This window comes from Phascolarctos cinereus, unplaced genomic scaffold, assembly GCF_003287225.1.
Source record: "Phascolarctos cinereus isolate Bilbo 61053 unplaced genomic scaffold, phaCin_HiC Scaffold_9;HRSCAF=440, whole genome shotgun sequence".
In the NCBI taxonomy this organism is placed as follows: domain Eukaryota; kingdom Metazoa; phylum Chordata; class Mammalia; order Diprotodontia; family Phascolarctidae; genus Phascolarctos; species Phascolarctos cinereus.
In genome coordinates this window covers 253114376-253140046 of record NW_027556402.1, presented here as the reverse complement: position 1 = coordinate 253140046, position 25671 = coordinate 253114376, and the positions used below count along the sequence as shown (strand labels likewise).

The 25671-nt window shown below is 58.3% G+C and overlaps 1 protein-coding gene across 5 annotated transcripts in view; it reads right to left on the bottom strand.

The window, feature by feature from the left end:
• The window catches only part of MYRF (myelin regulatory factor), a 53673-nt gene that overhangs the window by 8439 nt on the left and 19563 nt on the right, over nt 1-25671 (bottom strand). For 2 of the 5 annotated variants that reach the window (XM_020968253.2, XM_020968255.2), the window contains exons 2-17: nt 24844-24931; nt 19884-20162; nt 14334-14395; nt 12747-13083; nt 11103-11353; nt 10753-10876; nt 6064-6259; nt 5126-5202; nt 4143-4253; nt 3953-4043; nt 1948-2148; nt 1740-1848; nt 1197-1306; nt 427-587; nt 261-333; nt 66-154 (exon numbers count right to left, since the gene is read on the bottom strand). In XM_020968253.2, the coding sequence (XP_020823912.1) occupies nt 66-154; nt 261-333; nt 427-587; nt 1197-1306; nt 1740-1848; nt 1948-2148; nt 3953-4043; nt 4143-4253; nt 5126-5202; nt 6064-6259; nt 10753-10876; nt 11103-11353; nt 12747-13083; nt 14334-14395; nt 19884-20162; nt 24844-24931 (2359 nt within the window). The remainder of the gene's footprint in view (nt 1-65; nt 155-260; nt 334-426; nt 588-1196; nt 1307-1739; nt 1849-1947; nt 2149-3952; nt 4044-4142; nt 4254-5125; nt 5203-6063; nt 6260-10752; nt 10877-11102; nt 11354-12746; nt 13084-14333; nt 14396-19883; nt 20163-24843; nt 24932-25671) is intronic. The other 3 variants (XM_078148123.1, XM_078148124.1, XM_078148125.1) reach the window with 3 other exon arrangements.

Here is a 25671-nt window from a genome sequence, read left to right as displayed (position 1 = left end):
GGGCCAGCGGCCAGTGCCGGACACCGTCCATCCCAGAACACCCCGCCGTTGCCCTCAGCAGTCACCTGAAGGCCATGACCACCACCAGGGCGATGATGGTTCCCTGCAGGAAGCGCTGGCTGATGCAGGCCTGGTCTGGCACCACGGAGGGCGACTGGAGGGGAAAGACCCAGAGACCCAGAGAGATGAGGATTCCAGAGCAGGGTGCCCCGAGGTGGGGGGCGTGGGGGACCCCCGATCCCCCCTCCCAGGCCCTTCACCTTGCTGGTCATCTTAGGGGGACGCTTCTTGTGAGGGACGCTCCCAGCTCGGCTGAAATGGCTGTCTGCTTGGCTGTGGCGAGAGGGGCTGGGTCAGAAGGAGCCGGACGAGGACATGCCCAGCCTCCCCACCCCCCAGCCCCGGCACTGCCCCTCAGAGGCCCACCTGAAGGCCCCAGAGCTGCCTGTGGACTTCATGCTGTCTAGCCGGCGCAGCTTGGCCAGCTTGTGGCTCCAGCGCTCCAGCTCATCGATGCGCGTCTCCAGGTTGTCCGTCAGCTTGCAGAGCTCTTTCACGGCCCCCACGTTCTCCATGAAGATCCGCTCCTGCCCAGAGACACACAGAAACCCATGCACATCGGGGAAGCGGGTGCTCGCCCTGGCCAGGGCTCATCCCTGAACGCCCCGCCTCGTGGGGGCCGACCCAGGAGGGCTCAAAGCACAGCTCTGTCAACGACCGGTCAACTCACCTAACCTCTGTGCCTCAGTTTCCTCATCTGTAAAACGAGGGGGTTGGCCACCATGTGATCTCCACGTCCCCCTATTCTAAGGTGTCCTCCAGTTCTGACATTCAAAGTTCTACATTCTAAGGCCCCTCCCAGCTCTGACATTCCACGTTCTAAGTTCCTCGCAGTTCTCACGTTCCATGATCTAATTTCCCTCCCAGCTCTGACATTCTATGTTCCAAGGTCCCTCCTAGCTCTGACTTTTCTGCATTCTGGGCCCCTTTAAAGTCTCTCATTCCTTTCCTTGGTCCTCAGGGCACACTTCTTGATCCACTGACCCCAGAGGACCCGGCTGGGCCCAGGATCACCTGCAATGCCTGCGGGAGCTGCGCCAGGCCCATGCCCACTCCCAGGAAGCCAGCTGCTATTTAAGCCATGCCCAGGTGACAGCCAGCTCCCTCCCCCTCCCCCAGCCCAGGCCCCCTCTGACCTTGTTCACCACCAGGAAGTTCTCGATGGTTTTCCCGTTGGCAAAGACCACATCTCCAGTGTCCTTCACGGCCTCTGGGAGGATTTCTTTCACCTCCTGGGCAATGACCCCTGCACAAGGGAGAATCCAGAGGGGCGTGAGCTGGGAGCGGGGGAGGGAGCTGGCTGAGTGCTCTACCCCCATCTCACGGGATAATATTGGTGATGAGGGCTTCTGGTGCAGTGGGGAGACCGACAGGAAACGGGAGGGAGGGCCTGAGGACAGGAGCAGAGATCCTGAGCTGGAAGGGTCCTCTGAGGCCATTTCACAGAAAAGGAAACTGAGGCCCAGACAGGTGATCTGCCCGAGGTCACACAGACTCCGGGGCTTAAGCTAGAAAAGCCCTCAGCAGCGGTCTAGACCAACCCTCTCATTTGACATGGGTAAACTGAGGCTTCTAGTGTGCCCACGGTCACGCCGGCAGTGAGCGGAAGCACCAGGAACGCTTCTTCCCCCCAGCCCCGGCCCTATCGCAGGCCAGGCCAGGCCAGGCCAGCTCCATACCAGTCTCAGGGGAGGCCTCGATGCCCACGCTGGCTGCAAACTCGGGCTTGTAGCTGTAGTGGACCAGCCGCATCCGGGAAATCCTCTTCAGCTGCTCAGTGGTGTCCACCTGGAGGGAGGAGCACGGGCCTGTCTGAGACCCCCACCGGCCAGGCCCAGGAACAGCCACAGCCCGAGGCACCCGGATGGACCTCGCCCAGGGTCTCACCTCCTGCACGTGCTCCTTGGCCCGAATGTCTGAAGGGTGCATGAGGGAGCCCATCACCTTCACGTTGCCGTGGACGACCAGAGCCTCGTCGGGCCGGTCCGTGTTGATGCCCACACGGCCGTGGTGGAAGACGGTGTCGGGCAGCTGGGCCCGCTGCCACAGGACGTCACTGTCGCTCTCAAACTGGCCGGGGTTGGAGGCCTGGGGGTGGGAGGGGACGAGCCTCTTCACTGTGCCCAAGTCTCCCTCCAGCCCCTCCCTTCTGACCAAGGCCAACCCCTCTGCCTCCCCTCCTCTCTACCACTGTCCCCTTCGCTCTCATCTTCCAACCACATCCAAGTCTCCTCCATTCTAGAAGGACCCCCCCGAGCCCACCACCCCGCAGCCCACTCCCCTCCAAACGGCTCGTTGCCCCTCCCTTATCCCTTCATGGAACCTTCTCTCTCCCAAGCCGCCAAGCTCCCAATGCCCCCTCCCTGGCAGCCTCTCCTCTGTCCTCATCCTCTGCCTCTGACACTTCCTCCCTCTCCTGGTTTTCCTCCTCTGTACCTAACGGGATACCCTGAGCCGCTGTCCCAGGCCCTTTCCTCTGCACGGGTGCTTCGAGTTAATTGCCCACTGCCTCCCCCATTAGAACTTGAGCCCCTTTGGGGCAGGGCCTGTTCCTGTGTTTCTGCCTCTCTTTGTGTCTCCAGCACCGAGCTCAGCATCTGGTATACAGTAGGTGCTCAGTAAATGCTGCCTGCCAATGCTGAGCCAACTCACCAAGCCAGAGAAACACAGGCTTGAGGCGAGGGAGGAGGGAGGGAAGGGTTCTTAGGGAGGAGAGCCAGAGCGGCCTCCAATAGAGCAGGGACTTCCTCATGCAGTGGAGAAGAGGCCAGGCCGGGTCCCCCGGTCGGAGTCTGCGAAGTGCCAGCACGGCAGGCTGGCGTCAACGTGATAAGGAAGGGGCCAGCCACCCAAACAGCAGGCCCTGCAGGAAGGCCGGCCCCGGCCGAGCTCACACCCAAGTGTGGAGGGCTTTCTGGGGCCGGCCATCCACAGAGGTCCGGGCTGCGGAGAATGGGGGCTCTGGGACGTGGGCCAGACCAGACATACAGGATCACAGGCGTGTGCTTGAGAACCTCGTCTACCTCTGAGATCTGGGATTTTTTTTTTAATTTTGCCTTCACTCTCTAAAACAAGATTTCCTCTTAAAGAATTCAAATTTTGTCTCCAGAGAATGAAGGAAGAAGCTTCTCTGGACCTCAGATTTCAGCTCTGTAAAATGAGGCATTTAGACTAGATGATCCCCTCTGGCTCTGACATTCCATGTTCTAAGATCCTTCCCAGCTCTGACATTGTGTGCTCTAAGGTTCTTCCCAGCTCTGCCATTCCACGGTGTAAGGTTCTTCCCAACTCTGACATTCTTTGTTCTAAGACCCCTCCCAGCTCTGACATTCTCTGTTCTTGGGTCCTTCCCAGCTCAGACACTCTGTGCTCTAAGGTCCCTCCCAGCTCTGACATTCCCTGTTCTAAGGTCCTTCCCAGCTCTGCCATTCCATGTTCTAAGATCCTTCCTAGCTCTGATATTCCAAGCTTTAAGATCCCTCTGAGCTCTAATAATTCATGTGCTAAGATCCTTCCTCACACTGACATTCTACGTTCTATGTTCTAAGCTCTCCCCCAGCTCCAATATTCCATGTTCTAAGATCCTTCCTCGCACTGACATTCCAAGTTCTGTATTCTAAGCTCTCCCCCAGCTCCAATATTCCATGTTCTAAGATCCTTCCTCACACCGACATTCCATGTTCTGTGTTCTAAGCTCTCCCCCTGCTCCCACACCCCATGCTCTGAAGTCCAACCCAGCCCTGACCTTCTTTCTTTTAAGGTCCCTCTCTGCTCTGACGCTCTATGCCTCTAAACTGATTCTGCGGTCCTCCACACGACCCCAGAGGGCATCCCACAGTGAGGCTGGGGAATGAGGGCCGCTCCCTGTGCCACGGGGCAAGGCTTCTCTTACCCTGACGATTATGCGCTCTGAAATCTGGGCTGCCAGCGTATATGTCTGGTTCTGGGCGTGAGCCTGCAGCGCTACCACCAGCATGAAGTACCTGAAGTCCACATCAGGGGATCAGCGTCCTCCGTGCCTATCCCCATCCGTGGCCCCGTGCCCGCTCCCCCCGCCGCGGCTGCAGCCCGGCCCGGCTCACCTCTGGTCCGGGTTGGGTTTGCCTTTTTTGCGCATATTGTTGGCCGTGGTCTCGCTGAAGTGCAGGCGGCCCACCGTCACCTTGGTGACCTGCTCTGGAGGCAGCGTGACCCTGCGGGGGATGGGACGGCTCAGGCAAGGCTGGGGACCCGGGATAGAGAGGCCGTGCCTGGGGGCTTCCCCTCCGCTGCCCCCTTGGGATGCTGGCTAACAACGCCCCATTAATGTTGTTCTCGGCCCAGAAGATGAGCCGGTTCTCAAACGGTCACTGATTCCAAGCACTCAGAAGACGCGTCCTTACTCTGGGGGTGGGGGACCATGGGCGAAGGGCTGGGGGGACACACTGAGAAATGTGGGAAGGGGCAGGCTTAGGCAAGAGCCCCTTGTCCACCTTCTCATTAGTTACTTCTAGACTTAGTGTCAATAACAGTAAAGGAAAAAACTGAAAGGCACGTGTGTCACCAAAGAGGAGACAAAAGCATCCCTGTTTGCAGACATGACGGTTTACCCAGAAAACCCCAGAGAATCAGCAAAGATACTACCTAAAACAGCAGTCCCAATAATGCATCAGGATGCACAATAAATTCACAAACAGCATCAGCATTTCTATATAACGATAACAGAAGCCAAGTGGGAATGACAGTGAAATCTCACGAGAAATCTCACAAAATTCACTAAAATGCCTGGGAGTGAATCTTCAGTGTCCAAAGGGTTATCGGTGGGGAAAAAGGTTTACGTTTATTTTGTTTGGCCCCAGGGGATAGAGACAGAAGCCAGAGCGGAAGGGCCAGCCTTAGAAGCAAGAGGATTCCTCATCCGAGGTCTGTAAGGGGAGCCTGGGTGATGACTCGGTGGGACATGAGGGAGGGCATTTCTACTCGAGTATGGCCTGCATTGGAGCGTCTTTCAGGGCCCTTCCAGCGTGGAGGGTCTGCTCCTGCCCCGACCCCCAGCTTTTCCCCTCCTAGGGGGGTTCAGACTCACGTGACGGGATTGAAAGGCCGCTTGCTCCGGTCAGACTGGGACTGCTCAATGTTGATGGACTGATTCAAGGCCTCCAGCTGGGGGGAGAGAGAGAGAGACTTCGGGTTCAAGGAGGGCACTTTGGGTGCTGGATTACTTATGTCCCCACTTCAACATCCCCTTATGTTTTGAAATCTGTTTTCCTTAAAATAGCCCTGTAAGGTCATGATGGCGCTTCACACGTAGCTGCGTTTGCAAAGCACTTGACATGTGTTACCTTATGACACACGGAACCCTGGGAGGGAGGAGCAATTATGAGCCTTCATTTTACCAATGGGGAAACTGAGGCTGAGAAGTTAAGTGACTCGCCCAGAGTTACACCATAAGAATCTGAGGCACAATTCAAATTTAGGTCTTCCTGACGCCAAGCCCAGTGCCCTATCCACTAAGCCACAGTGTTATTATGCCTTGACAGATGAGGAAACTGAGGCGAAGTGACCTGCCCAAGGTCATGCAAGTAATAAATGTCAAAGACAGTCTCTGGATCTCCAGACTCCAAGCCTAGCACGTCTCCCACCACCCCATCCACACTCTTACATAGGCAGACCTTCATGTTCTAAAATTAAATCAATATAAAAGGCATGGGCATCAGCAAATTTGAAATAAAACAGGAAGCAAGAGTGGGTGATCTGAAGTCACAGACAAATTCTGCTACTTATTATGCACGCAACTTTGGGCGCTGCCATTCTCTCGGCCTCAGTTTCCCCATCTGTAAAATGGGGAGAATAACAGATTGCTGTGAGGATGCAATGGGAAGATCCTTCTAAAGCGCTCGGCCAACCTTGCAGCATCACGTCCCTTTATTTTACAGCCAGGGAGACTGAGGCCTAGCAGGGGGAGCCGGACTGGATGCCGGCCAACGGCCCCCCGCTGAGCGTAGCCCCCCCCCCCAAACCTGCCTTCACTCCGTGCAGCTTCAGGTAGAAGCAGTCCAGGGGCTTCAGACCCTCGGGGGTCTTGACGTACTTGGGCTCCCCGAGCATGCCGATGTACACCGTCACCTGGAAGTGGTTCTTCTTCTGACACACGAAGGCGTCGTCGCCCACGGAGAAATTGAAGCCCTTGTCGGCATCCACCCGGTAAGTGAGCATGGGCCTGCAGGCGGGGGACAAAGGCGGGGGTGTGCTCAGGGCGGGGCCCCTCCCAGACCATCAGTCGGGCGCCTGGGACTCGGGGTTAGAAGGGAGAGGAGGAAACTGAGGCTTGGAGAATGGAGACCCCCCCCCTTTTCTGCTTCTTGCTCGAGACCCTCATCTCCAGACTCTGGGCATGTGCCCTACTCCGGCTGGGCCCCACGCCTGGAATTCTCCCCCTCCTCATCTCAGAAGCCTTTCCCGGCCCCTCTGAAGGCTAGCGCCTTCCCTCAGGGTGTCTCATGTCGCACAGAGCTTGTCAGCGCACAGCTGTCTGCCCCATTGCGCTGCAGCGGCCACCTTCCTCAGTCTATCCCCTTAGAAGAGTGTAAGCTTCCTGAGGGCAGCGCTAGTCTTATTGTGGTTGTATCCCCTAGGGCCTGAACTGAATTCTTGGAGATGCTGTGACTGCCCTCGGTGTTCAAGGGTCTTCTTCCCCCGTTACTGACTCAGATCTCAGCCCTTTCACAGAACAGTAAACGGGGCTCAAAGATTCCTCAGCCCTGACCCCAAGGTCGGCGCCTTAGCAAGGCCGGCCCACTGACCACAGACACATGCACCTTCTACTCTCCGCCTGGGCCCCCGGGGTTTTACCTCTGGTAAAAGTGTCAGATGTGGGATTTGAACCCAGGCCCTCCAAACCCAGGCACCACAGTGTACAGGGTGCTGGATCTAGACTTCCCGAGTTCAAATCCAACCTCAGACACTTCCTAGCAGCGTGACCCTGGCCAAGTCACTTCACCCTGTTTGCCTCAGTTTCCTCATCTGTAAAATGAGCAGGAGAAGGAAACGGCAAACCACTCCAGTATCTCTGCCAAGAAAACCCCCCAATAGGGTCACGGAGAGTCAGACACACCCGAAATGACTGAACAAGGTCTAAGCCTCTGACTCCAACAGGCAACGCTTTTCACCTTCAAGGTTCATGGACACGTAAGGAACACATGATAATCCTGTGAGACCAGGATCAGCCCCGTTTTAAAGATGAAGATGCTGAGGCTCAGAGTGGGCCACACAGCTAGCGAGAATGAGAACGGCAGTTCAAGGCCGGGCATCTCCCGGCTCCCAGGCCAGAGGACTCTCTCTACTTTCTAGGCAGTCGGGCAGGGAGCCTGCGACGCTCAGGCTGGTACTGCTGAAGTCGGCCCGTCTTGGTGCAGCCTAGAGGGTCACTTCATCCTGGCCAGGGACTCAGGAAGTGACCTGGGGAAAGCGCCAGGAGGGCTGGGGGAGGTGAGGGGAGGCAGGAGGCCCTAAATCGCCCCTCCACCCCACCAGCTTCCCCGGCAAATCAGAACCAGCTGGAGCCCCCCCCCCCCACTTCCTGGGAGAGGATGAGGCATGCAGGGGCCTGGGCCTTGGGAGAACCGCCATCTGGGGAGCCTCATCTCTGGCTGACAGCCCCGTCGCCTTGGAGACGCTGAAACTATGCAGTGGCTAGCGGGCCAACAGGCCCCGGTTCCCCGCTCCGGCCCCTGCCCGTCCCACGGCACCTTGGGGAGAATCCCTAAGCTGGAGACTCTCGAGGGGCCAGGCACAGCCTGCACCACCTGCCCACCCCCCCCGGCCTCCCGCTGTGCTGCTTCCCCTCCTCCGCCTCTCCAGCACAGAAGGCAGCAGGGTTGGGGGGCGGGAGCCCTGCTCTGATCTCGGCTCGGGGACTTGGGCGGTCGGCTCAGTGGGCACGGCACGGAAAGACCTCGACCTCTTCCCGGCTGTGTGGTCCTGGACGGATCACTGCCCTTGAGACCCACCCTGGCCCCCGAGAAACAAGGGGCTTGTATCAGCTGACCTCTAACTTCCCAGACCTAGATGCTACGAGCACGTGACACCCCGACTTCCCTGGTCACCAGAGGACGGACCTATACGCCCACCCCCTCCCAGGGCGCGAGGACAGAGAGAGAGGGACTGGGAGGCGGCCCGGCCCTGCGCTGCCCCCATCGCTCCACTAGTGGGCCCCGCACTGCTGCTCTCTATCCCCCCTCTCCCTGACCCGGGCCTCAGGAGCTCTGCAACAGACCCTGGACCCCAGGACCGAGGGACAACACAGTGCTCTGATTGGAAGGGACGAGAGGAGGAGGGGGAGGAGGGGGAGGGGGAAGAGGAGGGGGAAGGGTGGAAGAGGGGAGGAGGGGGAAGAGGAAGAGGAGGGGGAAGGGGGAGGAGGAAGGAGAGGAAGGAAGAGGGGGAGGGGGAGGAAGGGGAGGGGAAGAGAAAGAGGAGGAGGAGGAAGAGGGGAGGAGGAGGAGGAAGAGGAGGAGGAAGAGGGGAGGAGGAAGAGGGGAGGAGGAAGAGGAGGAGGAAGAGGAGGAAGAGGGGAGGAGGAAGAAGAGGAAAAGGGGGGAAGAAGAAGAGGAGGAGTGGGAGGAAGAAGAAGGGGAAAGGAGGAGGGAGCAGACTGGGGCTCCTGGGATCTGGTTAATCTCTAGCTGGGAAGTGTGTTGGCTTTACTACGCTGCCTCCACCCCCCCTTCCTCCTCTTCCTCCCCCTCTTCTCTTCCTTTCCCTCCTCTTCCCCCTCCTCCTCCTCCCTCCTCCTCTTCTTCTTCCTCTTCCTCCTCCCTCCTCTTCCTCCTCTTCCCCCTCCTCCCTCCTCTTCTTCCTCTTCCTCCCCTTCCTCCTCCTCTTCCTCCTCCTCCTCCCTCTCCTCTTCCTCCCCCTCCCCCTCCTCCCTCTCCTCTTCCTCCTCCTCCCTCCTCCTCTTCTTCCTCCCCCTCCCCCTCCCTCTCCTCTTCCTCCTCCTCCCTCCTCTTCTTCCTCTTCCTCCCCTTCCTCCTCCTCCTCTTCCCCACCTCCTCCCTCTCCTCTTCCTCCTCCTCCCTCCTCTTCTTCTTCCTCTTCCTCCCCCCCCCTCCTCCCTCTCCTCTTCCTCCTCCTCCCTCCTCCTCTTCTTCTTCCTCTTCCTCCTCCTTCTCCTCCTCCTCTTCCTCCTCCTCCCTCCTCTTCTTCCTCTTCCTCCCCCTCCCCCTCCTCCCTCTCCTCTTCCTCCTCCTCCCTCCTCCTCTTCGTCTTCCTCTTCCTCCTCCTTCTCCTCCTCCTCCTCCCCCTCCTCCTCCCCCTCCTCCTCCCAAGCAGCCCACACAGATGATGTTCCATGACTGACTTGGGCTTTAGGGGCCTCCATCAGCTTAGTGCTGGCCAGAGGGATGAGGTCAGGGAGAACAAGGCCTGATAGGAACTAAGAGGCTGTGTGGTTCTGAGGTATCAGAGCCAGAGGAACTGGGTTCAAATCCTGGTTCTGCGCCTCACTTTGGGTGAGTCACTGGAGGCCCTGGGCCTCAGTTTCCTCGCCAGTAAAAGAAGGGGTCTGGACTAGGCCTTGAGGCCCCAGGGGCTGGGGAGAGCTCTGCAAGGCCAGGCTTCTGGGGGCCTCCTCTGTCCCCTCAGCCCCGGCTGAGCTGCTCACACGGAGGCCACGTCTCCCTGGACATCTCTGAGTGACAGCCCCCACCCCTCCCAGGACTCAGCCATCATCTCTGAGGTGGGGTCCTGTGGGACAAACTCCCAAGGCAGGCTGGGAAAGTTCCCAGGGGTCCCAACACCCAGGCCCAGCACTTGGGAGCTCTGCCACCATCCTTTCATTCCCGGAGATGGGAAGCCCCCCGCCAGGCCAGTGCCAAACTGCCCTTGGGGCCAGTTCAAGTGGGGGGATGGCCCTGCAGGTCCTTAGGAGGGGCCTGGACAAGCCTCCTGCACCCCACTCCTGGCTCTGATGCTTGGAAGGCAGAGGCAGGGCAGTGCAGGGAGATCTGTGGGTTCCTGGAAGACCCCTCCCCAGCCCTCTCTAGCCAACTGCCTGTCACTTTTCTGGAATGCAGGAAGTGAGCCCATCACCTCTGCCCAAAACATCCACCCGCCTGAGCCTGCCTCCCCTGGCCAGCAGACCTCTCCTTCCTCTTCCTCCTCCCCCACCTCTTCCTTCCCTGAACTGTCCTTCTCTGGAGGTGGGACAGAGGCTCCCCAGGGCCTCAGGGAGGAAGGAAGGGAGTCCTCTAGCCCCAGGCCCCCCCAGCGCCAGCCCCAGGGCCCCCTTGCCCCAGGCCCCTCCCAGCCCCAGCTTCAGGGCCCCCCCAGACTCAGTCCCCCCCCCGGCCTCCCCAGCCCTAGCTTCAGGGCCCCCCAGCCCCAGGTCCCCCCCAGCCCTAGCTTCAGGGCCATACCAGCCCAAGATCCCCCCCAGACTCAGCCCCCCCGGCCTCCCCAGCCCCCCCAGCCCTAACTTCAGGGCCTCCTCAGTCCCCCCAGCCCTAGGTCCCCCCAGCCCCAGGGCCTCCCCAGCCCCCCCCCGCTCTAGTCTCAGGGCCCCATCAGCCCCAGATGCCCCCCAGACTTAGCACCCCAGCCCCAGGCCCCCCCAGCCCCAGGGCCTCCCCCAGCCCCCCCAGCCCTAGCCTCAGGGCCCTACCAGCCCCAGATGCCCCCAGACTCAGCCCCCCATCCCCAGGCCCCGTCACTCACAGCTCCTTGTAACTGGCATCATAGAGTGAGGCCCACTTGTTCTGCTGGTGTGGCTGCCACTTAATAGACTGGTAATTGGGATCCAGGTAGGAGCCGTTCAGGCTCTCAGTGTCCTGCATGAGGCCTGCAAGAGGAGGGGGCAGCCAACGGTCCTATGCCAGCCCAGCCCTGTCGAGCCCAAGAAGCTGGGCTGCTTCCTTCCCTCTCCCAACTTGGGCGTGCCCCGCCCATCTGCCCTCTTTGCCCCAATCCCTCCGCCCACCCCAGTGGGCATCTCTGCCTCCCCCTCCCACGCTATCCCGCCAACAGGTGCCACTGGGGGCCTAGGCTGGGGAGGAGGGGTGGCATACCTGGTGAAGGTGCCCCCTGTGGATGCCAGGGTGGTGTCTGGACTCTGGCAATGCTGAGGGGGAGGGATCCCGGTCCTGGCGAGAGGGGACCTTGCTGATGCCAGGGTGGCGTTGGGGCTCTGGCAGGATGGAGGGGCAGGGATGCCACCGTACCTGGCTCCTGTTTTATCATCCCGTTGAGCATCTGGGTGTTGAGGGTGTTGGGGGGTGACTCGGAGTGTTTCCTCTTCTTGGAAGGGTGTGCAGGGAGCCTGGCAGAAAGGGGACCCTGAGCTGCTGGGGGTGGGCACCCTGCCCCCTGGCATGAGGAGCCCCTCACCCCCTGTTTACACACCCAGCTCGCTACCAAGGCATCACACTTCCTGCTGCCTGGCTAAGCTACTCTACCCCCATGATCTCCTGCCTCCAAACCTTTGCCCATGACTGGGATGCCTTCCTTCCCAACACTGCCTGATACATTTCCTCCCATCTACTCACAGGCCACCTCTAATGCTCTTTTCTAACGCACCTAACATGGGGTGGGACCCTCTTTTTTTTTTTTAATTTTGGAGGCAATGGGGGTTAAGTGACTTGCCCAGAGTAAGAGTCTGAGGCTGCATTTGAACTCAGGTCCTCCTGACTCCAAGGCTCTATCCACTACCTAGCTGCCCCTTTTCTCAGTTTTTGTTTTTTTTGTTTTTTAACGTGGGACCCTCTACCAGAGTCATCTGTGTTTATGTGCCTTCCTCCTACTGGCTGTAAGCTCCATAGAGGGGAAGGGGGGCGGTGGTCCAGCATCTTAAGCTTCTCTCTCTCCCAATAGGCCTCTGTGCCCTGCCCAGAGCTACAGCTAAAAAGATGTTTGTTGAATGGAACTGAATTGTCAGAGAGAGGAGGCTTGGCAGGATCCAGGAAGAGCAGCACACCCTGGGGCCTGGGTGAGAAGGCAGACAAGTTCCCTCCCTTCTCTCTGCCTCAGTTTCCTTTTCTGTAAAATGAGATCAGACTGAATGATGGCCAAAGTCCCGTGGTCTACAAGCCCATGAATTATACTCCTCTCCCCTATAGCTTCACACAGCATGACTGACTCACTCTCTGCAGCCATGTGATACATGACTGCCTCAGTTTCCTCATCTGTAAAATGAACTCAGACTAAATCAGGGGTTCTTAACCTGGTGTCTGTAAATTTTTTTAAAATATATTTTAAGATACATAGTTCAATATAACTGGCAACTTCTGTAACCCTATGTATTTTATTTTGCGTCTTTATAAAACTGTCTTGGTATTTATTCTGAAAAGGGTCCACAGGTTTCACTAAAACATCGGTGGGATCCATGACCCAAATGTGGTCCCGGACCCTTGCTCGCTTGACTTTGAGGTGCCTTCCAGCTGAGGTCTGACACCCCTCTCCCACACGCCTGCCTCAGTTTCTACCTCTGTAAACTGAGGTCAGACCAGCTGACATCTCGGCTCTCTAAGTAGCAGCTTATGAATTCTCCCTCTCTCCCTTGACCCTCCTTCCCGGCACCTCCCCCTGCCTAACAGCCCTAGCCAAGGGGCAAAGTCAGCCACCTCGCTGCGCCCCAGGCCCTGCTATCAGCCAGCAAAGCCTTAAGGAGGCCTGTTCTGCAGTCCGGGGGAGGGGGAGGAGGGCAGGGTGCTTACTCAGTGCCATGCTGCTGCAGCAGCTGGTGAAGCATCTGTGACTGCTGGGCATGGTGCAGGTCTCCGGGGGCCACGCCCTGCCCCATGGCATAGGGGGGCATGAGAGGCTCTGCCTTCATGTACAGATCCCGCTGCAGGGCAGGGTAGTGGGGCGGGGGAGGCAGGGGAGGCCCGGCCAGGTGAGTGGTGGGAGGGGGAGGGCCGGCCAGGTGAGTGGTGGGAGGGGGAGGGCCCGCCAGGTGGGTGGCGGGAGGCGGAGGGGGAGGGTGCTCCAGGCGGGAGGGGATGCTGACGTGGCACATGTTCTCGGGGGTCATCGTTCGCAAGAGGTGAGGGTCTTCAGGAGAGGGAGAGAGCGGGAAGGGGGTGGTTAGAGAGAAGGAGCTTGGCTGCTCCTCACCGGCTTCAGTCTCCTTCTCAGCTCCCTCAGTGTCCCGACCCCCCACCCCCCCGAGGCCCCTGAATTCTTGGCCCAGGCCCCAGGTGTATAGGACGCACAGAGCTGGGGGCTGGGAGAAAAGAGGAAGCCGGGACAGTGAGTCCCTGAGAGGGCACCCATCCGCACCCCAATAAAGCGGCTGCTCAGCCCAATCTCTCCTCTCTTCCACCCTCACACCTAGCCAGGTGCACAAGCCACCAGGGAAGGCAGGAGGCCCAATGGGCCAACAGCCAAGGAGGCCACCCTCCCGTGGGTCGTACCACCACCACTGTGCCAGGGAGAACCCGGCCTGTCCCATGTGGCTGAAGGCAAGGCAGGCCCCCTGAGCCAGCAAAGGAGAGGGGAGGTCTGGCTTTGGCCCCCCAGGACACAGGCAAGGGGACGCCTTCAGAGCAGGCAGCAGGCCTGCTCACGCCTGGAGGGTCAGAGGGACGAGGCCCGTAAGCAGCGCCAAGGGGAGCCCCCGGGCTCTGCTGCGAGCAGCTCAGCTGCCCTGGAGAAGGCAGACCCTCCCCCTTCCCCCTTCCCCTGGGGTGGAGGGGCCATGGTGGGGAGGGGGCAGCTCCCTGTGTTCCCCCCAGAGGAATTCCAGGCATGTTTCTGGTAAGATAAACAGAACTCTTGACCCCTCTCTCAGCTGCACTCCCCAAGCCGTGGGTCAGGGCGCTGCCAGGGTCTGGAGGCCCCCCACCAGACACAAACCACCCCCTCCCCACAATCAGTGGGTGGTTCCCCATTCCAAGAAGGGGCAAAGGATGGGAACAGCCCATCCAGGCTCCGGCCACCAGAGCCACCCAGGATGGGCACCCCCGGCCCTGTGCCCCACCCCCGCGTCAGGCGGGCCCACACTTACCGCCGAAGGGCGAGTGCGATGCGGCCCGGAGAGGCCGGCCGCATCTCGGGGAGGCAGAGGCAGCCTCTGGGGCCGGAGCTGAACGCGGCTCCCCACCCGCCTGCCAACCCGGGCGCCCCCCACCCCCACCCCTCTGCCTCAACAATAGGTAAAAGTCAGGTAGTGTTTGCCCAGCGATAATCTCCCCACGTTCAGGGAGGCTGCCTCCCTCCCCCGCCTCCCCCACACCCCGATAACGCAGTTCCAACCACTTTCCCAAAAGCCGGAGGGGGAGGGAGGTGCCCGCTGCACTCACCGTTCACCTGCTGGGGGGAATAGGCCTCAGAGCCGGAGTCTGGAGGGGAATCGGGCAGAGCGCTGCAGAGAAACAGAGGCCCACGGCACTCAGGCTTACCTGTGCCCACCTGGCCCCTCGTGGGCACAGGGAGCCTGCTGCCCCCCTCCCCGGGAGCTGCATCAAAGCTCTCCTCCTTCTGAGCTTCCCAAGGCTCTGGGCCAGAAGGAGCCTCCCCTCTCCCCGTTGTACAGGTGAGGAAACCGAGGCTCAAATTCACACAAACCGTAGGCAGTGCACCCGCTGACCAGAAGCCTGCCGGACAGGCCCCAAGCAGAGCTGTCTGCTCCCTGGAACCCTCAAGGTGCCGTGGCCCCAGCCAGGGAGACCAGGCTGAGGTTGCCTTTCTCCCTTTCAGATGGCCTTCCATCTACTCTGTGTACAACTCGGATCTATTTAATTATTTACATTCTGTCTCCATCATGAGAACGGAAGCTTCTTGAGGGCAGGCACTGTCTTTGCCTTTCTTTGTATCCCCAGTGTTGGTACAGTGCCTGGCACACAGTAGGTGCTCAATAAACGCACGTTGACTTGGTTTGACTTCTCCACGGGAGGAAAGAGCTTCTGTCTCAGGGATGAGGGGCCAGGGGACCTCAGGGACCATTAGGAAAGAGATCTGGGGGTACAGGAGCAGGGGGAAGGTTCTCCAGCTCACTCCTCTGGATGCCAGCCCAGAGCCCGGGGCCTCTCAGGACTCTCAGCAGTGTGGACGGATGGACAGAAGGCTCTGCAGCCTGGGCCAACCCTCCCCCGAGCCCAGCCCGAGCCAGCCTTGAATTCCTGCCTCCCCACCCTCCCATAAGGCAGAACCACAGCAGACTTTCCAGAGACAGCCTCACCCCAGCTCCCCCATTTCTGCAAAAAGCCGAAGGGGGCAGTGCCTTCTGCTCTGCCCTGGGCCAGGAGGGGGAGGGATCTGGGCGAGGAGAGGGAGGGGCAGGTGTGGTGCCCAGGTGGCTGGACGTCCAGCTCCTGGGGGAAGGGGAGAGGAAAGGAGGGTTCTTTTTTATCAGTGGCTTAGGCAGAGGGAAACCGTGAACCAGAAAGGTCATGATGTACCCAGCAAACCCCTCCTGGAACAGCGGGAGGGCCGGTCAATGACATGCCCAGGGCACAGGTCCTGGGTGGGGGCGATTCCCTCTTGCCATGGCCAGCAGCCTCCCTTCCCATGCCAGCTGGAGACTCGGGGCCCTCAGAAGGGGCAGAGAGAGGGGGCAGGCAGGGGGGAAAGATGTTCCCCACAGCTGAGCTTCTAGACCTGAACGTTGGTCGTGGTCAGGAAGGGACCTCGTGCGTGCTGGGGGAGGAAGGCGTCCCCCCGCCCCGGCTCCGGGGCCCTTCCCAGGACAGCGGCCGGAGCCTGTCCCCACGTCACCTCACTGCCCGACGCCCAACGGGGCTTGAGCCGCACCAAAGACCAGGGCCTGGCCTGCCGGCCTCCCTCCCCAGAAGAAGGAAGCACCTCCATCCCGGAAGCACGGAGCCAGGAGGAGAGGGGCTGCAGGGCCCCGCAGGGGAGCCTCTAACACAGGAAGTGCCTCCGGGAGAAATCTAGCATGGGAGAGGGCCTCCACACGCTTCTCCCCTAGGCTCCCCTCTGACCGATGAAGGCCAGCGGATGGCCCGGGACGAGAGCTCGGCCAGCCCAGTCTCCTCAAGCTGGCCTGTGACGTGGCCCAAGGCGGCTCTCACGAGACACACGCTCCCTAAATTCCTCACGGGGGCTACCACCGACAGAGCCCCGGGGGCTTGTCAACTCAGCCCAGTCCTAGAATCGAGCTCTAACCCCACTGGCCTCTGCAGTGGGCTGGACCTGGCGTCAGGAAGACTTGAGCGCAAACCCTTTCTCGGACACACACTAGCTGTGTGACCCTTGTAGGCCACAGCGTTCCCATCGACAAAACGGGAGGGTTGCAGGGAAGCCCACACGAGATGATGTTTGTGTAGTGCCTGGCAAACCTTAAGGCCTAGTTATTTCAGCAGGCGTAGCCAGATGCCCTTGGGCGATGCCGCCTCTTTACATCACTGCCAGGCTAGAGCATCTACGCAGGGGAGGACTGCCAGAGGACTTTAAGCAAGGACAGAAGGGCACAAACTGGACCTAGCCCAGCGTCCCTCACACAGTAGGCACTCAATAACGGGGCCAGATCGGGGCAGTCCCTGGTGAGGGTGACTGGGCGGGGTCTCCTCCCCCATGTCCCCCGGTTCCCTTCATAACGCATTAAGGCTCCGTCATCCACGGCTTTATCTAACCCCGGGATGTCCAAAAGAGGAGCGAGGCGCCTTCAGAGGTAGTGAGTTCCCCATCACTGGAGGTATTTGACTAGACGACCCCTCGAAGAAGACATCACAGAAGGATTCCCTGGTCAGGTAAGGGATGGGCTGAACGGCCTCTCGAGGGAGGACCCTTCTGACTCTCGATTCTGCCCCCTTTGGACATCTCTGTGGTCAATCAGCAGACGCCCCCGCCCGGGTGGAGAGGAGAGGAAGGAATCCAAATGATGGCCGCCTGCCAGCTCCTACTTGCCTACTCTGGGTTTTGTAGCCTGGCACACAGTCGGCGATTAATAAATGCTTCCTGATGGATTGCCAATGGTCACAGACTGGGGGGAGGGGGCTGGGCCGTGAAGAGCTCTCTGTTCCAACAAAGGGCTTTCCGTTTGAGTCTGGGGAGTAGGGGAGTGACCCGTCACGTCAGGAAAATCACTTTATAAGGAAGCGGGGAGAGAAGGAAGGAAAATGATGAGCAGAACCTGAAAAAGAGGGGAAGGGGAGGGGATGAGGGGAGGGGGTGGGGACCCCAGCACGATGAGGAGCTTCTCAAAGGCAGGGGGGGCTGCAGGTGAAAGTCTCCAGGGGCTGGACTGTCTCCAAGGTGCCTCTGCATCGCACTGGAGAAGGGGATGGCAAACCCTCCCAAGATCTTTGCCCAAAAAACCCCAAGTTGGGTCACGAAGAGTCGGACATGACTGAAAGCGTACAACAAATCCCGTAGGGCCTGGCACACAACAGGCGTTTAATAGATGCCTGCTGAATGGAATGAGTTGCATACATTCTCTACGAAAGAATCAAAAGAGCATTTATTGAGCGCTTACTGTGTGCAAAGCTCTAGCGATACAGAAAGAACCAGAAGCCAGCCCCATTCCCAAGGAGCTCCCATCGGAAGGAGGGAGACGACCAAGTCTGGAACATTAGGCGACGCAGGACCCTTTGGCGATCACAGCTTCAGGGCTAGGCAGGAGTCCCTGATTTGACAGAGAAGTAAACTGAGGCTAGGAGAACAAGAGTCCAGAGCTTCCCCACTAAGGATGAGCCGGTCTGGATTCGAATCCAGATTCTCTGACACCAAGCCCGACACGCTCTTCCTTAAACTGACCTCTCTCGAGTGTCAATGAGAGGCCGGCCCCTCGGCCAGGACAGGATCAATCAGTATGTTTGGCCCATAGATTTGACAGAGTCTAAGCACCTCCCTTCACGCTCATTCTTCCTGAAAGGTCTTCGGTGTGTCCCCGTTCCCTCACCCCATCGTCACTATAACTGCACCACTCTGGCCTGTCTCCGGCTCCGGTCCACACTCCCGGAGAAGCCAGGATGTCCGGTCCACCATGATTTGGGCCAGGGGCGTCTCCTAGCTGGGAAGGACCTCAAAGGCCCTCCTACTCACGCTTGGGAAAGACCCTCGCCACAGCCTCCCGGGACTTCTACTTGAAGACCTCAAAGAAGGAAAGACCCCCTCCTCCCCAAGGCTGCCCATTAGACTGTGGGACGGCTTCCTTCTGCCCCACGTTGGCCCCTGCCACTTCCACCCTCTGCTCCCGGGGACTGCCATGTTTCTTTCGTCAATGGATTCCTCTATGACGCGGTTTCAAGGCCCCACATCATTCTTTCTGTTGGGTTTCCAATTGCAACTTTGAGCCTGTGGACAACATGGCGCCATGCCTTTAGACAATGGCCTTCCCAGGTGCTAAGTGGGACCCAGCCGGAACCAGGAGGCCGTGCTGAGGCTCGAGGACGGCTCGGCTACAATTGGGAAGCTGGCCTTCCTAGAGACAGGACCCAGGAGCCCGAACCCAACCCCAAGAATGAAGCCAAGAGACCTATGGCCCACCCTGGCACCAGGCACGCTCCCGCGGGGCTGCTGGTGCTGTCTGGTGGGCACCGAGAAGTGTGTGCGTGTGTGTGCGCATATGGAGATGCCACACCCCTGGATGAAGTCGTAGGCCATGAGTGCAGATGCAGACCAGAGAATCTCAGGATTTAAGAGTGAAAAGGACCTCACGCCCCAGAGTTCTAAGAGATCGGGGTCCTAGCCTGGGAGTGGGGCAAGGCCAATCCCCTCATTTTGGAGAGCAGGAAACCAAAGCTCGAAAAGGTTAAAAGGTCAACAGGCAGGCAGGGGGTGCCACAGTGCACAGGGCACTGGGCCTGGAGTCAGGAAGAGCTGAGTTCAAATCCAGCCTCAGACACTAACTGGCTGTGTGACCCTGGGCAAGTCATTTAACCTCTGCCTGCCTCAGTTTCCTCACCTGTAAAATGGGGGTCATAACGGCACCCACCTCCCAGAGCTGTTGTAGAGATCAAATGAGATAACGTTATAACCCTTTAAGCTCCATATAAATGCTAGTGAGGTCACGAGGACATGACCATGCTCTACAGGTAAGTCACTGGTGGCAGAGCTGTGACATAAATCCAGAGGCACAGCACCTGAGCGCCAGGGTCCCCCAGCCCATCATCGAGCCCCTCGCAGGAGGAAGACCACCCTCCTCTCTGGGCCAGGTCTCCCGACACGGAGTCTGTCTGTCTGTCTGCAGCTTCCCTCCCTGGCTCCAGATTCTGCCCTCGGGGCCAAGCACAAGAGTCTGACCCACCCTCCAGATACTGGGGACCCGAATCGCTGGTCCTGCCAAGGGGAGGTGGGGGCACTGCTCAAGGGTCTTCTCCTCCTCAGAGGAGGGCGTAGGCCCCCTGAACCCAAACCCAATTCTCTGGAGCTAGGAGGGGCCAAAGAACACGGAATGTCAGAGGTGAGAGGGACCTCAGAACCTTAGAACACAGAGGCAGAATGTCAGATTTGGGAGGTGACTCAGAACACAGGACGGCAGGGCTGGAGCCTAGAATACAGAATGTTAGAGTCCAGCTTCTGTTTGAGTCCCCGAGAAGGGCAGTGACGTGCCAGGGACACGCAGGTACTTCACAGCATCCGCACGTGTATGCTCCCCGGGGTGTCTGTGAGGCTGCCGTGATCAGGGTGGGGGTGGGGAGTGGGGGGCAGCGCTTCTGACCCTGGTCAGCTGCTCCCTCCTCCGGGCTCACCTAACCTGAGCTAACCCAACCTCCTCATTTCACAGGGCGGGGAGCGGGGGGCCTTCCCTCCTACCCACTCCCAGCGCAGACCCGGCCGCGTGGCCAGTGTCCAGACGCAGCCGCCTCTCACCCCCTGACCCCCTGGGAGTGCCCTCAGCCGAGGCTGCCCCCCGGGGCTGCCCCCGGCCCAGCCTCGTCCTCACTCACCCTGGGGCATAGGCTGCCTTGGGCTCCGATTTGATAGGTGGCCCCGAGCCCCCGCTCAGACAGTGCCCCGCAAAGCCTTTGGGCACCGCCAGACCGTTGTTGTTGTTGACGTTGAGGTGGGCACTGAAGCCGGGCCCGCAGGGCGGGGGTGGGAGGGGGCCGTGGCGGCCTGAGGGGGGTCCTCCCCCACCCCCTGGCGGGCTCAGGTGATGGCCACCGCTGGAGCCAGAGGGCTGGGCGTGTGGGTAGCCGGCAGGAGCAGGTATATCGGGGAAGCAGCTGTGGGCAAAAGCAGAGGGTTCAGGCAGGGACTGCAGCTGGAGCCCAAGGCGCCAACCCCCAGGCTCGTGGATGGAGCACGGGCTGGGAGCCAGGGAGACCCGGGTTCTAGTCCTGCTCAGATACAGGCCAGCTGTGGGACCTGGCCGAGTCTCAGAACCTCACCTCTGACTCAAGACTCCTGGTCTGTAAAATGGGAGTAATAGGGCCCCCAGCTCCCACGGTGGTTGTGAAGGTCAAGGGAGGTAACCCACCACTGGTGCTTTGCAAACCTTAAAGAATGCTGGCTATGGTAATTGATAATAATAATAATAACAATATTAATATTAAAGACTTTTATATGGAACTTTTAAGTTTATTAAGTTCTCAGCCTGATGCAGTCTAATTAGGGTTAGAGTCTGAGTCGGAGGCCCCGAGTTCTAATCAGGACCATGCCTCCTACAACCTGTGTGGCCTTAGGTAAGACACTGACCCTCTCTGGGCCTCAGTCTCCTCCTCTGCTAAATAAGGTCGGACCAGGTGACCTTTGAGGTCCCTTCTAACTCTGCATCTCTGTGCTATGACCCAGACTCCGGTCAGGCAGGGGCAGCAAAAATGACTCTACTCCCATTTTACAGAAAAGCAAAGTGAGGCTGCCCACTCTCATGCAGCTAGGAGATATCAGGTCCAGGGCTGAGCCCAAGGCTAGAGCTACTTCCATTACACCAGCCTGGGGACGCAGTGTAAGCGTAAACTCTCCGGGCTGGGCTGTGAGCTGCCACCGAAGGCCTTCCCAAGGACCGCAGCCTGGCTCCCCTTTTCCTTGACAATTTCAAGGATGGACTGAAATGGAGAACCTGCTTCCTGCTCTGGGTCCTGGTCTCTTCCTCTTCCGATCCCTGGCTCCCGTAAGGCCTCCACTCAGGCACCATCTTGCAGGGGATGCCTCTGCAGCCTTCCCTCCCCGCTTCTTCCCCTCTGTTTGGCTCTCGCCTCTATTTATGTACCTGTGGTCTCTCAACTTTTCAAAGGTCAGCTCCTTGGGGGTCGGCCCTCGGTTTCTGCTTTTCCCTGGCCCCCCCAGTCCAGTGCTGCGCACATACTTCGTAAATGCTGGTTGAGTAGTTCGTGGACCACGGAGCAATAGCGCTTTGCTCTCTCTCTCTCTGCAGCTGGTCCCCTTCTACAAGTCCAGCCCTGCTCGCCCTCTGGACCTCCAGGCCTGCCCTGCTACCTCCCACTAGACTTCCCTCTCATCCAATCAGGTGCCAACCTGGACAGTGGCTCCCACCCCATCTCTCCCCCTGGTCTCTGTTCTCTCGCGACCCCTGCTCTACTACAGGCCTCCCTCCCCTCCCAACTGGGCCCCGGCCCCCCATCCTCCACGGACACAGCAAGGCTAACTTCTGCATGCCCGGGCCTACCAGGCCACAGAGGGTCAGTGGTTTAGAGCTGGAAGGGACCCCACCCCATTCACAGGTGAGCAAACTAAGGCCCAGAGGAGAGCGAGATGGCCTTTCCAAAAGAGAAACTTTGCTGCTTAAGACCCAGCTCTGCACTTGTGACCTTGGTAAAGTCACTTCCCCTCTGGTGGAGCTTCAGACTGCTCATCTGTAAAATGGGACCTTTCTAGAACCTGAACCCGGGCCCTCGGCTCCAGGAGGTCCTTTGCCTCAGAAAGCCAACCGTGTGGCGCCTTCTTCTCACACTCTGGTCACTCCCCGGGCCTCATTAGGTCCTGCCAACTCTAGAACCCAGAACGCTCCTATTTGTTAATGCTGCCAAGAGATCTCTGCTGCGGATGGAGACTATCTCCCGTCTCCGGAGAGAAGGGCATGCTGGTGGTGCAGTAGATAGAGTGCAGGGCCTGGAGTCAGGAAGGCCTGAGTTCGCATCCAGCCTCAGATACTTACTAGCTGTGTGACCCCGGGGAAGACACTTCACCTCTGTTGCCTCAGCTGTAAAATGGGGGTGATAACCGCGCCTGCCTCCCAGGATCGCCGGGAGGTTCAACTGAAGTAGTGTTTGTTTAAAAACGGCCCAGCACAGGGCCTGCCTGGCGTGTAGCAGGCATTCTATAAAGCTGTGCTCCCCTAGGGGTTCCAGGTTTATAAAGGACTTTCCCTAACAAGAACCACGTGAAGAAGGAGGTTCCGTGACGACCATCCCCACAGCAAACTGAGGCTGAGGAGAGCCGCAGAGCCGGCATGCGGAGGCATTCTCTGCCGCTCCTGGAGAAATCCCAGACTGCCCAGCCGGGCGGGGGGGGGCTCAGGATCCGGCTCCCCCAGGCCTTTCCGAATTCACCAGCCTTCCTCCGCCCCGTCAAGGGCCCGCGTCCAGCCAGGTAGCTGTTCCCCCAATCTGCCCAGGGTGTCCTAGGTGCCTGGCAGGTCTCCCCCCACCACACCTCTGGGGTCCTTTCAGTCCTGTCCCACTCTTCATGGCCCCATCTGGGGTTCTGTTGGCAAAGATACTGGAGTGGTTTGCCAATTCCTTCTTCAGCCTGTTTTGCAGATGAGGAAACTGAGGCAGACAGGGTTAAGTGACTTGCCCAGGGTCACCTAGCTAGTTAAGTGTCTGAGCCCAGATATGGTCTCAGGAAGACGACTTCCTGACTCCAGGCCCCCTCGCCTCTCCTAGAGGCCACACCCAGGTGCCACCTCTCCAGGGAAGCCTTCCCTGATTTCCTCCAATACTCCAATCACTTTGTATTTCTTTAACATAGTCCTTCCTGCCCTCCAAGTCACATAACCTCCTTGAGGTCAGTGACTGTTCCACGAGTCGGTCAACAAACATTTATTAAATGTTTACTGTGTGCGGATCACTGTGTTAAAACGCTATTTCATCTTTGTCTTCTGACATAGTTTAATAAAAGCAATGATGATAATAATTATTATGAACAACCCATCACCTGGGAACTATCTAGCCCCTAACGGTGATATGAACAGTTAATATTTACGTAGTGCTGCAAGCACGCGCACACACACAGACACAGACACACACACACACGTGCATGCACACACAAACACACACATGCACGTACACACATATGCGCGCACACACAAACACACGTGCACGCACACATGCACACGCACACACAGACACACACGCACACACAAACACACATGTGCACGCACACACAAACACATACGTGCATGTGCACACACAGACCCGTGTACGCAGACACAAACACACACGCACACACAGACACACACGCACACAGACACAGACACACGCACATGTGCATGCACACACAAACATACACTTGCACGCACACACAAACGTGCGCACACACAAACACACGTGCACGCACACAGACACATGCACACACAGACACACACACACGTGCACGCACACACAAACACACGCGTGCACACACAAACACAGACACACACAAACACACATGTGCGCGTACACACAAACACATGCGTGCATGTGCACACACAGACCCGTGCATGCACACAAACACACACATGCGCAGACACAAACACACATGCACACATAGACACACACGTGCATGCACACAGACAAACACGCACACACAGACACAAGCACACACATGCACACACAGACACACACAGACACACATGTACACACATGTACACACACGCACACACATAGACACACACAGACACACATGCGTACACACAGACACACATGCACTGCACACATGCACTGACACGCACACACATGCACACAAACACACACATGCGCGCGCGCACACACACACACACACACACACACACACACACACATACACACACACACACCCCTGCAAAGCATCTCCTGTATACAGGATCTTATCTGACCCTCCCATCCGCACACCTCTGGGGGCAAGTACTATTATGACCTGAATTTTGCAGAGGAGGAAACTGAGGCCGAGAGAGGTTTGTCCCTGGCCAGTACTCTGCGGGCAGTGGGCAGTTACCAAATGAAGTCCCCCATATACAATATCCCTTCTCCCACCTCCAGGCCTTTGCACAGCCCCGAATGTCCTCCTTTTCCCCTTCTGTCTCTTGGAGTCTCTAGCTTCCTTCAAGGCTCAGCTGCTATGGGGGGGCCTTTCCTCAGGGCCCCCTTCCAGCCCCTCAAATTATGACAAATGTACTTTGTGTATATTTTGCATTGATTTTTCATCTGTCATTCCCACTCCCCAGTAGAATGCAAGCTTCTCAAGGCCAGGGATTTTGCATTTTGTCTCGGGGTCCCACAGCCCGGCCCACAGTAGGCACTTAATCAAAGCTGGTCAGACTGGATCAGCCCCCGACTCAGGAATTCACAATTCTCATCTCTCCAGACTTCTAAGGCTCATAGGCACCTTCTTCCCAACCCTTTCATGAAGAAGGCAGTACAACGATGATTAATCCCATTTTACAAATGAGCAAACCAAGGCTGAGCCAAGCAGTGATTTCCATGGGCCTCCAACCCCAGACTATCAGCCAGGGGACTGTCCCCTCTCATTTTTTTCTTCTTTTCTGGTGAGGCAATTAGGGTTAAGTGACTTGCCCAAGGTCACACAGCTAATAAGTGTCAAGTGTCTGAGGCCAGACTTGAATTCGGGTCCTCCTGATTCCAAGGCCGTTGCTCTATCCACTGCGCTGCCTAGCTGCCCAGGGACTGCCCCCTCTCCTGCCCCATTCCCCAAGAGATCGGCCATAGGAGCCCCTGCAGGGAGGGAGGGGGGTAGGACAGGACTTACATGTCTGAAGAGTCCTCTTTGCTGATATATTCCTCTAGGATGCTTGTGTCTATGTTAGAAGGCTCGAGGGCCCCATTGATGTCATGGCCTGGGGGAAGGAGATATAAGAAAGGACAGAGGTTAACACAGGAACACATCTGGACAGGGTCGGCCCCTCCCCACTCCCTCCCTGCAGACCACCGAGCCTGGGGAATCCCTAAGTGGCCCCCATCCCACTCCCAAGCACAGTGCCTGAAGCATGCAGTCAGCTCTTAATCAAAGTCTACAGAATAACCCACGCTTGCTGATGGGGTAGGGTTGCTGCCTCTCTGTCAGCAGAGAGGACCATTTGTGGTACGCTATGGTGGGGATTCTTTGTGGATGTGGGCTGGGGCATGCGGGGCTAGATCTCTCCCAGCGCTCAACTCTTATGAATAAATGGATCAAGCCCTTTAGTTGATACGGCCTGGGCAGGATGGACGCTCAGCGCCAGCCTGGGATGTCTTACCTCCCAGATGCCCCTCTGGGCTCCCAGCAGTGTCTTTCTACTATGTACCATCCCCTCTCTTCCTTTGATCTCTCTCTCTCTCTCTCTCTCTCTCTCTCTCTCTCTCTCTCTCTCTCTCTCTCTCTCTCTCTCTCTCTCTCTCCTCTCTCTTTCTCTCTCTTGTGCTCTCTCTCTCTCTTCTTTTTCTCCTCTCTCTCTCTTTCTCTCTCTCTCTCTCTCTCTCTCTCTCTCTCTCTCTCTCTCTCTCTCTCTCTCTCTCTCTCTCTCTCTCTCTCTCTCTCTCTCTCTCTCTTTTTTGGTGAGGCATTTGGGGTTAAGTGACTTGCCCAGAGACACAGAGC